This window comes from Gossypium hirsutum, chromosome A04, assembly GCF_007990345.1.
Source record: "Gossypium hirsutum isolate 1008001.06 chromosome A04, Gossypium_hirsutum_v2.1, whole genome shotgun sequence".
NCBI lineage: Eukaryota > Viridiplantae > Streptophyta > Magnoliopsida > Malvales > Malvaceae > Gossypium > Gossypium hirsutum.
Window position 1 is genome coordinate 383,447 of NC_053427.1, and position 12,148 is coordinate 395,594.

The window sequence follows — 12,148 nt, forward strand, 5'->3', positions numbered from 1 at the left end:
GGTATTTAACAGAAAACCCATGAAAAAAACTTTTTGAAATTGAGTGACTAAAACGAAAACTTAATAATAATTAGAGACAATGAGTGTAATTTGTCCTTAAATGAAATGAGTGGTGGTGATTTTAATATTCTCAGGTGAATCTTCTCACATTTCTCACCTACTCTCAGTTATTCTTCACCAAATCCCTATGGATGTCCCTATATTGTTGACTAGAAATTTTAAAAATGTAAATAGTAGTGGTGAGATATCATGACCAAATTAAATTATGGGATACATTTTTGGTTCACAAAAATAAATATAATCCTTTGATCCAGAAAATTAAAGGGTCCAATATTTGTGATGTTTCTAAATCCAATACATATAGCTATGTTTGTTGAATGCACGTTGGCATCTGTATCGATTACTGTTTCATGCTTTGAAATCAATGGCAAACTTAATCATCACAAAACATTAATCAAGAAATGTAATCAACGGTGTTGATACATGCTTAAATAATCACAAAACATTAAACAAACACCATATATATATATATTCAATCTTCTTTTTGTCGTCTTTAATAAAATGAAGACACCAACGTTTGAACTTTGAATTTGAGGAGTCCTTTTCTTTGTTCTCTCTGTTCTTTTCCACTCTCCCTCACATACATACATATATCAGTTGTCAGATATCTATATCTATATCTATTTCTATATCTATATATAATATTTATATATTGGATCGTTCAAAGTAATTAAACTAATTAGCTTCAACCCTTCAACTTGTTCTTCTCTCCAAGATTTCTGGGTTTCTGCCATTGTTTCAGTACCTCCCAAAGGTTTAGTGTTCTTTCTTATGTGTCTTGTCTGAAACTGCTTGTTTTCTTTGAAGCATATATTATTAGCAGAACTTAAGAAAAATGGTTTCTTTCCATGTTTTTTTCTTACCATCTTTTAAGTTGTTTACCAACATTGTTGTTTCTTGTTTTTTTTTTTTGTCCAGTGATCAAAATCTTTCACAAGAACTCTTCTTGGGGGAAAAAGTGACTGATAAAATGCCTCAGCTAATCAACTCTAATTCAATTTTCACTTCTCCTTCCAAGAATCTCAAAGGGTTAAAGGCTTTACTCTCTAACAATGTTGAGCCTTCAAACACTGATGATGTCTTCAACGAAAATGAATTAGCTCAAAGAAAAGCTGAAGAAGCAGGTATATTCTACTTATACACACACATCCATCCATGCATCCATCCATCCATATATAATATATATATCTTTCTCTGAGAAAGTTGCTTCTGGTATTATCATTAGTATTATTACTTGTTGATACCATCATAGTGCTGATTTAGACCCACATCAATTGGATTGTTAGGTGTATATTTAATTTTTAAGTAGAAAAGGGGTTGCATGAAAGTATTGTCTTAAAGTTTTAGGTTCAATAGTGACATTCTAACATGTTTGAAGTTAGAATTTTTCAGTGGTTGTAACCCTTTCCTTATCCTTGAACTACGATCTCGTTTTTAAAAATCTTTTGTAAAAAGTAAAAGAAAACCCACTTCTGCATGTTACTTTAGTTTTGGTGTAGGGTATTGGGACATTCCAACTCATTATTATCAGTGTGTCTCTTTCTCTTTTTCATCTTTTTCTTTTCCTTATTTTTGGGGCTAAATAGATGATGAGCATCAATTAAGCAGTTAATAAAAATTATGATGGTAAAAAAAAAAGGAACAAAGGGTAAATTGAGAACTGCATGTGAAGTATTTGATGTTAATAATATGATATTTTAGAGATGAAATGATAGATGAGTAGAGTTTAGTTTTTAAGATCTTGCCAATGAGGTCATGGCTCGGTTGGCAAAGGCGGAGGCTTTGGGTCTTGTGCATTTAGGTTCGAGATCCGTCATGTGCAATTATATGAGTGGGTCTCCAAGTCCCATCACGTGCAGTTTCCATATGTGAGTTCTAGTCTAGTTAGTCTAGTTTGTTGGCTTTAATCTGAACTGTACCAGTTCTTATTCTAGTTGTGTTGTAATAGTTTGGTTCTACTTTGTGATTTGTCAGACAATCCGAGTTGTAATAGTTTGATACTTATGGTTCTTCGGACATATATTTGTTTTGATACTTTGATTGTATTTGTAACACTTTCAAAAAAGTTTTTGAAATATGAGTCTTCATGATCCTCTAAATACATGGAAACAACTTGGAAAATTCTAAACATATCCATGTTCGGGCACATACTCTCGAGACCGAGTAACATAGGATCACATTGTTCTAATACTTTTAAGGCTATAACAAAGGAGCAATAGCTCAAAGTATTTTAATTGTTGTTCCAAATTGTGATTAGGGTTTAGGATCATATTGCTTGTGGGAGATTAATGAAATTTGGAGTCTAAAAACTTATGTTCTCTGGCTCTTCATTGTTTTTTTAGTATCCATACCTGATATTCCTGTCTAACACATACATATGAGGATATGAGCTTTAAAGATCCTCCAAACACATAGAAAAAACTGACATACCCTTGTTAGACACATATCAGTATAGGATACTCAAACCTGAGACCCAGAAACAGAGGAAAAAAACTAACTGCATTAATCCTTTATGTCAATCAGCTTCAAGGAGGTACCAAGCAGCAGAATGGTTGAGACAGATGGACCAAGGTGCATCAGAAACCCTGCCCAAAGAACCCTCTGAAGAAGAATTTTGCCTTGCACTTCGAAATGGGCTCATTCTTTGCAATGTCCTTAACAAAGTCAATCCTGGAGCTGTTCTTAAGGTTCCCAAATGGAATGCTGTCACATTTCTTTCACAAACTTTATTATGTTCTATCATTGTTCGAAATAAAAAATTGAACTGCTTCTGATTATGAAACTTGTTTGTATACAGATAGTGGAAAATCCAATAATCCCAGACCAGTCAACAGAAGGAGCAGCACAATCTGCTATTCAGTATTTTGAAAACATGAGGAATTTCTTGGTAGCTGTGAAAGATATGCAGCTCTTGACCTTTGAAGCTTCTGATGTTGAAAAGGTTTGAAATTAGAACTTAGATATATATTAAACTTATGTACTGCTTTCAGTCCTTCAGCCTTTGTAGCATACTTCTCTACCTGGTCTACTTTGCAATCCAAGTAGTTCAAGCTCCATCAATTATTTCTTTAAGAAGCATGTTTTTGCTGATTGATTCGAAATTTCCCGGCTTTCTGCATTGTTATCTTGATGGTTCTATTTGCTTCAAGTATGCTGTTTAATGAATACAGAAAACTTGAATCTTCAGGGTGGTTCAATGACTAAAGTTGTGGACTGCATTCTATGTCTGAAAGGATATTATGAATGGAAGCAAGCAGGAGGAATTGGAGTTTGGAGATATGGAGGAACTGTAAAGATTACGGCCTTCCCAAAAGGGTCACTACCTTCCTTGATTGGAAGTGAAAGTGCCGATGATTCTCTGGATGGGTCAGATTCATCGCAATATGAACAATTATTGGAGTTTCTCCATCTCTCTAATGAAGTCACAATTGAGGAGTCCAAAACTGCCAATGCTCTAGCTTTTCTTTTTGATCGCTTTGGTCTTTGGCTTCTACAAGCTTACCTTAGAGACAGCAATGGGATTGAAGAATTCCCCTTGAATGCAATGGTAGGTAAGATCCTTGCCAAATTATCGATCTGTCTAAACCAAGTCGGTTCTTTGTTTTATCATGTAGTCCGGTATGATTTATTGATCAAATTTGCAGTTAGTAGATACATTAATCAGTAAGATCGTGAAGGACTTCTCAACACTGCTTGTTTACCAAGGAACACAGGTAATACGAACTTAAACTGCCAGTATGCCACTGTCCCGATTAGTATTTATGCCTTGGAAAGCAAGTAACTATGCTTTTAGTTACAAGACAAATACCTTATTGTCATTCTCCCTGAGCTGAAATGATCTAATAGTTTCTTTTGTTGCTTCTTTTCCAGCTTGGGCTGTTTCTGAAGAAACTCTTGAAAGCTGACATGAATTCTCTATCGAAATCCAATTTTATAGAAGCCATCTCGCTATATCTCGGTCAAAAGACTAGCCTGGCATCAAATGATGTCTCCAAGTTCTGCATCTGTGGTGGGAAACGAGACATTGTTCGCCGTAGCGTTAGTCATTCTGCTGTTAATGCAGACCTTCTTGATCTTCAGCAGAGAGAAATACAGGTTAGAAACTTTTTTCCCTTAGTAACTGATCTGCTATCATTCATTAGCTCGTGAATACTTCTAAACATACCTTAGACAACTGACATCCTGTTGTCTTATGTTTTATATCATTTTAGGACATCAAATTAGATTTTCAACAAACAAAGCTTGAAGTCAAACAGATTCATTCAAATTGGGAGGAAGAACTTAAGAGACTAGGTAAGAATCTTACAACCAAAGACATTACATATTCATTTTAACATGTTTTTGAATAAAATTATGAAACTGTATATTTTTCCTTTTTTAGTGCATCATATCAAGGGTCTCGAAGTGGCATCCTCTTCTTATCACAAGGTATTAGAAGAAAATCGTATGCTTTACAATCAAGTCCAAGACCTCAAAGGTTTGCATCGATGTTGGATACATGAGCTGAATCTATTCTTGTTATGAATGGTTATTGACTTAAATCCTTTTTATGATGTTCAAACAGGAACGATACGAGTTTACTGTCGAGTGAGGCCCTTTTTGCAAGGCCAAACAAACGGACAATCAACTGTGGATTACATAGGAGAAAATGGAAACATTATGATTGTCAATCCTTTAAAGCAGGGCAAAGATGCAAGAAAAGTATTCTCTTTTAACAAAGTGTTTGGACCAACCATCTCACAAGGTATTTTCCTATACAATATGGTTAAGTCTTTGTTATCCATCACGGCTTTCTTCTTACATTCATATCGTGATGGCATTATTCTCAGAACAAATATATGTCGACACTCAACCGCTGGTCAGATCTGTATTAGACGGCTTTAACGTTTGCATCTTTGCATACGGACAAACTGGCTCAGGAAAGACATATACAATGGTATATTCGTCAACCGTACTTGTGTATCCAACTGCACACAGTCTTCTTTCCTTTCATCTAGCTTTAATTGCAATTCGTTTTCTTTGTTCTTTGTAGAGTGGACCGGATTTGACTACCGAGCAAACGTGGGGTGTAAACTACCGTGCTCTAAATGACCTGTTTCAAATATCCAAGGAGAGAGCAGATTTTGTTAAATATGAAGTTGGTGTGCAAATGATTGAAATATACAATGAACAAGTGAGAGATTTATTAGTCATGGATGGCTCGAATAGAAGATATCCTTTCACATTTACTTCTTGTTTATATAGTTGAACTGTATAACTTTATTGAATCTGGCATACGGTTCACCTTAACAACCCATACATTGGATATTCGGAACAATTCTCAGTTGAATGGCCTAAATGTGCCTGATGCAAGTTGGGTTCCAGTTTCAAGTACTCAAGATGTTCTTGAACTGATGAGAACAGGTCAAAAGAATCGTGCTGTAGGTGCTACGGCTTTAAACGAGCGAAGTAGCCGTTCTCACAGTGTTTTGACTATTCATGTGTATGGTAAAGAGTTGGTTTCTGGATCTATTCTCAAAGGTTGCCTGCATTTGGTGGATTTGGCTGGGAGCGAGAGAGTGGATAAGTCTGAGGCAGTAGGTGACAGATTGAAGGAAGCTCAACACATAAATAAATCACTCTCGGCACTAGGAGATGTCATCTCAGCACTTGCACAAAAGAGTGCACATATTCCTTACAGAAATAGCAAGCTTACTCAAGTATTACAAGATTCTTTAGGTATATATATACACACATATATATACATATGTTTCAATTTATGTTCTTTAGTTATTCATATCTTCTTTTTGTGTGATAGGTGGTCAAGCTAAAACATTAATGTTTGTACACATAAGTCCTGAAGTCAATTCCATTGGAGAGACAGTAAGCACACTGAAGTTTGCTGAGAGGGTTGCTTCCATAGAACTCGGGGCAGCTAAATCGAACAAGGAAACCGGTGAAATCCGAGAACTTAAAGAAGAGGCAAGTTATTAAAATTTTTAAGTGCCATTGTTATATATAGTTTGGATGCAAAATTGTCTTATACCTTATTTAATAATTGTTATAGATATCAAATCTTAAACTTGCATTGGAAAAGAAAGAAGCAGAAGTAGAACAACTGAAAGGTGGAAATGCTCGAAGCGCGACTGAATCTCAACGAGCAAGAGCGGTTTCACCTTTCCATATTCCAAGACGTAAGCCTGAATCATCTCCGAGACGTGGTGATGATAATAGAATCACAGAGGTAACTGAAGAAATATTGGACATTCAAAGTTCGACCGGAGTTTGTTGAATAATGAAGCTGTTTACATCTATTTTATGGCTATATTGGATCCTTTTCAGGCTAGAAGCTGTTCTTCGGGTAAGCAAAGGAGGTCAAGATTTCCATCCGTGTTTGCAGACAAGGAGACGTTTCCTAAGATGCCTATTCTAGCTGAAGAGAGATTACCGAGTGTAGTAAATGCAAGGTCACCGTCTCCTCCTGTTCGGAGGTCCTTATCCACTGATAGAGGAGCCTTAATTAGAAGCAGGATCAAGGCTGACACAGTTGACAATCAACCAGTCTCAAAAGTACCATTTCCGGCTAGAGTACCGGTTAACAAATCCTTAGCCAGTACAACCGTGACCCCATCAGCAGATAGCAACTCCTCCAGGGTTCATGTAAGTTCTCAAGAGATTTCCAAACAAGATAGCATCTCTGATAAACTTAGCACGAAGAAACTGCATCCGGAACACGAAGAAGAGCAGTTTAGGCAAGCCCTTAATGTTAGACAAGGTGGAATTAGGAAAAGCAAGGCTGAGAGCAAAGCTAAAATGAAGCACCAACTGCCTACAAGACTTCATAAAACCGATGCAGCAGTCACATTGCTTTCTGAAATAGATACAGGTGAGAAAATAGAGGAGCCTCGAAAAAGCGACTTCTCCGAGACAGAAAATGAGAATACACTCATTGGCTCTCTTACATCCAGCGCGTTGAAGACGAAGAGGTTTCGACAGAACATCACCAGGAATTCACAGAATGTTGAACCAAGGTGTACTTTCAATGCTTTCTTTTACCAATTTCCATTTGTAAGTTATGATATACCATCAATTTAGTCATAACGTACATAGTATTACCATGTGCAGGGGCTCAGTGCAAGCAGTAGAACCTTTTTTGGGAGAGAAAAACCGACAAGCAAAGGATGGAAGTAAAACTTTGATGCCTGAATTTCGAAGGAGCCGGTCATCACCTCGTGGGAAATTTTTGGTTTTGCCTTGATGATACTACAGTATATAGGGGAATTAAATTCTTGGACTTCGATATATTTTTAAAGGTTTTGTACAGTAAGTACTGAGGTTGGTGTTTCCAAATTCCAGGTTGCATTTGCTGATCAAGATATGTCATTGAAGCTGATTATATGTACACTTAAAAACATACACATATATATATATGATTTGTTTTACTTGAGAGAAGGTCTATATTTCATTAAATATAATCAAGGATACCTTCAAACACAAGTTATATGAATAAAATGTTAACCGGACTCGGTTATGAGTGAATAATTGCATCCATATGTTTTTCAAACCAAATACCAGATAACTTATTTTTCATCCATTGTTTTTTTTGCAGACAATCTTGTACACTACTGTTTTTAAGTATTGCCTAAATTTAGACATTGATTTAGATGGCTTTTAAAAAACTTGTTCAAAGGTCTATAAATAGTAATGGTAGAGAAAAACCAGAAAATTTTCTGTTTAAGATTGATAAACATTGACAACCTCAGTTTAGATGTAAAATTTGCAAAGTTAAACTTCCATTGTTACTAACTTCGAAACCATTAGCATGGAACCATTTCTTCAACTCATATATGTGCAAATTTTCATTCCATTAATACGTACCGGTTTCGATATATTATCTTCTAGTATATGGTCAGTTTCAGGCTTTCAGCTTTCTCAGAATAGCTTATTTTAGATGCAAATCTTACATTCATGCAACATTTGAGGCTAATGTCTCATCCACTTTATGCAGAAAAGAAAGTAGATTTGGATCATATCGGATATAGAGAGAGCATTTGGTAACAGCTGCAAGTTTGAAACACCATTGTGCCGAGGGCCTCAACAATGTTAAAAAATCTCGAGGGAGCTGCATTACCTAATATTCCAAGGCCACCGCCATCAACGGGGAAACAGAAGGAGAATCAGGTAACAACGGATAATGCTGCACAATGTTCAGTCACCTCTATCTACGGTGCCAATATTGGGGACTTGTACCGCAAAGTAACGGCTAAATGGTGCAAAAGCCCGGTTAGCCATTCGTTTACTATAAGTGTAGAAAGTCCTTGTGATGATCAAAGCCATAATACCTGCAAGATTGATTTAAATGGATGGCAATTTTGGGGAAAAAAAGGTCTGAAAAACATCGAAATAGATGGCAAAAGGGTCGATATTTACTGGGATTTTCGAGAAACGAAGTTCAATGCTAGCCCCGAGCCTTGCTCAGACTATTATGTAGCAATGGTGTGTGATGAAAAAGTGGTATTAGTTATAGGTGACATGACAAAAGATGCTTTAAAAAGAACCAAGAAAAAACTTTCCTTGATAGACCCTACCTTGTTGTGCAAGCAAGAGCATATTTGTGGGAAAAGACTCTTTTGTTCCAAGACCAAACTAGGTGAAGGGATACAAGAACACGACATTATAATCGAGAACTGTCTATCCGATCCCGATGATCCCGAAATGTGGGTTACCATAGACGGTACCACCATCATTCGAGTTATGAACCTTCATTGGAGGTTCAGAGGAAATGAAATAGTCACAGTTAACAAAACATCCATACAAGTTTTCTGGGATGTACATGACTGGTTATATAATAAATCCAGTTCAAGCCATGGATTATTTATTTTCATACCAGGTGAACCGGGTTCAAATTCTATCATAAACAGTGATGATGATTGCAACATAAATGTTCCAAAGTTTTGTTATGTTTTATATGCTTGGAAAACTAAGTAGGCATCATTCTCTTTCACGGTGGAAACTATAAACATTTGTTTTGATTTGGTCTAGTTTGGTAATTGTATGTTACATCTATGTTGTCCGGATTTGTAGGTGAACTCAATATAAACCTAAAGAGTGTAACTTTAAGTTTTATATGTATATATATTTAGAAGATCATATCTCGATTATGTCTAAAAATATGTTGAACATAAAATCACGGATAATTTAAATAAAATAAAAAGTCCAAAGTAACACAAATTTTCAATGATTATTTTATCTTATCTATAATTTTTTGTTAATGAATTGGGTCAAAACTTAGATATTGTTTGTTCTTTAATTTAAAACAACTTGATTATTCATTCTATTATTTAAATATAATTTTTTATATTTTTTATAATTAAATTTAAATAAATTAAATAGTGAGTAAAATAAAACTTAAACACGTTAATATATCATATCAAGAATTCTAATTGCACCAAAATTAGTTTAGAACTAAATCCTTCCATTTTTCAGGTGGACAACCCGGCCCGACCCATAAACAAGTTTACTTGTAATACCAACTCAATCAATAATATTATCAATATATACAACAGAATAACAAAATTAAAATATAAATATTATATTAAAATAAAGTTTTGATTTAAAAATAAAAAAATTTATAAAAATATTTTGGTAAATTTTTTAATCGAATTGATGTGGGGTTGATTTTGGACGTATCATACGAATGCTGGGTTTATTTTCCACTCAAACAAAGACTAAAGCAGGCCTTTTTTGAAAAGAGCAAGGGTCAAATTTGATGTGCTGATTGACACTTTTTCCGGAAGCAAACCAATATAGGAAAAATTAGTTTTTAATATCTAATTTCTTGTTATTTATTGATCCCATTAGCCTTCGAGTCTTCCACCAGTAAGTCCAGAGAAAGAGAGAACAAAAATGGAGAAACAACAGAAATCCGGTCATTTGGTGCTTGTTATGGCACCCTTCCAAGGCCACTTAACTCCCATGCTCCAGCTGGCTACTATCTTGCACTCAAAGGGCTTCTCAATTACTATAGTTCACCCTGAATTGAACTCTCTTAACCCTTCAAACCACCCCGAATTCACCTTCGTACCCATACCAGATAAGATCAAGGAATCTCAACTCTCAGATGAAGACCTTGCAGATAAGCTCAAGGAATCTCTAGTGTCAACTGTAGATGTTGCAGGTTCCGTGCAGAGTCTCAACAAAAACTGTGCAGCACCATTAAAAAAATGCCTCGAAAACATTTTGCACTCTCATCACCATATTGCTGCAGTCATCTATGATACACTCATGTTTTGTGCTCAAACTATAGTCAACGATCTGGGGCTACCCGGGATAACTTTGCGTACAAGTTCGGCTACAACATTGCTATTATTTCCGGTACTTCCTCAACTTGGTGAGAAAGGTATACATGCCACTTTAATATTTGGTTGCAACAAGTTGTATACATGATGATCATACGTAATTTTGGTCTGGGTTAAATTTGTGTTGCAGAATTAATGTCTGGAATTGAATCACCAGAGCTTCAAGCTCTGCAGCTTCAACGCTTACGAGCATTAATAGTACAGAATCCGACTCAAGCGATGATGGAGGTGAGAGCTGCATTCACAAATGCGATGAAGTTCTCATCAGCTATAATTGTGAACTCAATGGAATTTTTGGAACTAGAAGCACTGTCAAAGGTAAGACAATACTTTCGTACTCCAATTTTCATTGTAGGACCATTACACAAATTAGCTCCAGCCATTTGCGGCTCATTATTGACTGAAGATGATAAATGCATCTCTTGGCTTAACAAACAAGCCCCCAAATCTGTCATCTATGTGAGCTTGGGTAGCATTGCCAACATTGATAAGCAAGAACTAATTGAGACAGCTTGGGGATTATCCAACAGTAAACAACCCTTCCTGTGGGTGGTTAGACCTGGTATGGTTTGTGGCTCAGAATGGATTGAATCTTTGTCAAATGGGTTTGAGGAGAATGTGGGAGAAAGAGGCTGCATTGTGAAATGGGCACCTCAAAAGGAAGTGTTGGCTCATGGTGCAGTGGGTGGATTTTGGAGCCACTGTGGGTGGAATTCAACCATTGAGAGCATTTGTGAAGGGGTACCAATGCTATGCAGACCTTTCTTTGGCGACCAACTCTTGAACACAAGTTACATATGTAATGTTTGGAAAATAGGCTTGGAATTGCAGAATCTAGAAAGAGGGAATATAGAAAGAACAATAAAAAGACTAATGGTGGATATGGAAGGAAAGGATATCAGAAAGAGAGCTATGGATTTGAAGAAGAAAGCTGCTCTTTGTCTTATGGAAGACGGTTCTACAAGTTCTTTCAATGGGTTAATAAAGCAGATAACAGTTTCAGAGACATGAAATTAAACATCCTTGTTGTTCTATTTTCAGTTTATTGTATGGCACTGTGATCTCTATATCTTACAAATAAGATGCTATCTAGAAAAAGCATAAACATTTGTAGCATCAATATAGTGTTTTACTACAAATATATATCACTATAAGTCCTCTGTTTGTGTTCAGGTTAGAGAAGGGATTGTATCAAAGTGTGATTTCATGTTTTTTCTATAAATTTGTTATTCTACTATTAGAAAGGGGTAGGGATGACATGTAATTACAATTTTAAATAATACATTCTCGTTCAGATTAAGGGTAATATTCAATAATAAATGAATAAAACAAATACTAATAATAAATTATCTCTTTACAACATGATTGAACGAAACTGGTAGCAATAGACAAATTATCAAAATTGAAAACTGGACTTCAAGGACCCAATTATAAACATCCAAAACAATGAATGACTTTACTTGGAATTACGCCACAAACAAATATCCAATGAATTTCCCACGAGAATTGGCAGGTTAGATTTATATTGATTTGATAGTTAGTATCAGAAATAAAAGAAGAAAGTTATTGGCTTTTGATCTAAAGATTATTGATGTTTAAAATTGTTTCATAATAGAAAATGAATTGTAGAACAAAAGGAAATAAGAGCTTCCGATTATTGCTGACGATAGGAATAAAAAAGGCAATACAACAATAATTTTAATAGTCCAGTGATTAATTTAGAGACTATTTTGTAACTTTTTAAAGTTTTA

At 35.5% G+C, this 12,148-nt stretch overlaps 3 protein-coding genes across 4 annotated transcripts; all 3 read left to right on the top strand.

The window, feature by feature from the left end:
- Positions 1–567: 567 nt before the first annotated feature.
- On the top strand, positions 568–7,483 carry LOC107931177 (kinesin-like protein KIN-14F). Its single transcript, XM_041110654.1, has 17 exons — positions 568–814; positions 979–1,184; positions 2,584–2,747; positions 2,858–3,001; positions 3,248–3,607; positions 3,705–3,773; positions 3,931–4,155; positions 4,272–4,353; positions 4,442–4,537; positions 4,625–4,804; positions 4,890–4,996; positions 5,093–5,271; positions 5,360–5,778; positions 5,858–6,021; positions 6,107–6,283; positions 6,382–7,070; positions 7,165–7,483. Exons 2-17 carry the CDS (start codon positions 1,031–1,033, stop codon positions 7,295–7,297), a joined length of 3,342 nt encoding a protein of 1,113 aa, XP_040966588.1. The 5' UTR covers positions 568–814; positions 979–1,030; the 3' UTR covers positions 7,298–7,483.
- A 136-nt stretch (positions 7,484–7,619) lies between these two features.
- Positions 7,620–9,080, top strand: LOC107931178 (uncharacterized). The gene is made up of 2 exons (XM_041110655.1): positions 7,620–7,947; positions 8,048–9,080. The coding sequence occupies exon 2, from the start codon at positions 8,140–8,142 to the stop codon at positions 9,025–9,027; it is 888 nt and encodes a 295-aa protein (XP_040966589.1). The 5' UTR covers positions 7,620–7,947; positions 8,048–8,139; the 3' UTR covers positions 9,028–9,080.
- An 802-nt stretch (positions 9,081–9,882) lies between these two features.
- Positions 9,883–11,697, top strand: LOC107931078 (UDP-glucose iridoid glucosyltransferase-like). Of its 2 annotated transcripts, none has more exons than XM_016862869.2 (2): positions 9,883–10,429; positions 10,528–11,697. In XM_016862869.2, exons 1-2 carry the CDS (start codon positions 9,946–9,948, stop codon positions 11,406–11,408), a joined length of 1,365 nt encoding a protein of 454 aa, XP_016718358.2. In that variant the 5' UTR covers positions 9,883–9,945; the 3' UTR covers positions 11,409–11,697. The 2 variants fall into 2 exon arrangements, with proteins under 2 accessions (XP_016718358.2, NP_001314253.1); NM_001327324.1 differs by having other exon boundaries at positions 9,946–10,438; positions 10,528–11,615.
- The last annotated feature ends 451 nt before the right edge of the window (positions 11,698–12,148 follow it).

What these genes read in the sequence shown, in the direction of transcription:
- LOC107931177 (XM_041110654.1), top strand. Translation starts at nt 1,031, where the DNA reads ATGCCTCAGCTAATCAACTCTAATTCAATTTTCACTTCTCCTTCCAAG. An exon ending in AAGCTTCTGATGTTGAAAAG is followed by an intron (nt 3,002 to 3,247) that starts GTTTGAAATTAG and finishes TTGAATCTTCAG; the next exon opens with GGTGGTTCAATGACTAAAGT. An exon ending in AGTATTACAAGATTCTTTAG is followed by an intron (nt 5,779 to 5,857) that starts GTATATATATAC and finishes TTTGTGTGATAG; the next exon opens with GTGGTCAAGCTAAAACATTA.
- LOC107931178 (XM_041110655.1), top strand. Translation starts at nt 8,140, where the DNA reads ATGTTAAAAAATCTCGAGGGAGCTGCATTACCTAATATTCCAAGGCCA.
- LOC107931078 (NM_001327324.1), top strand. Translation starts at nt 9,946, where the DNA reads ATGGAGAAACAACAGAAATCCGGTCATTTGGTGCTTGTTATGGCACCC. An exon ending in TCCTCAACTTGGTGAGAAAG is followed by an intron (nt 10,439 to 10,527) that starts GTATACATGCCA and finishes TTTGTGTTGCAG; the next exon opens with AATTAATGTCTGGAATTGAA.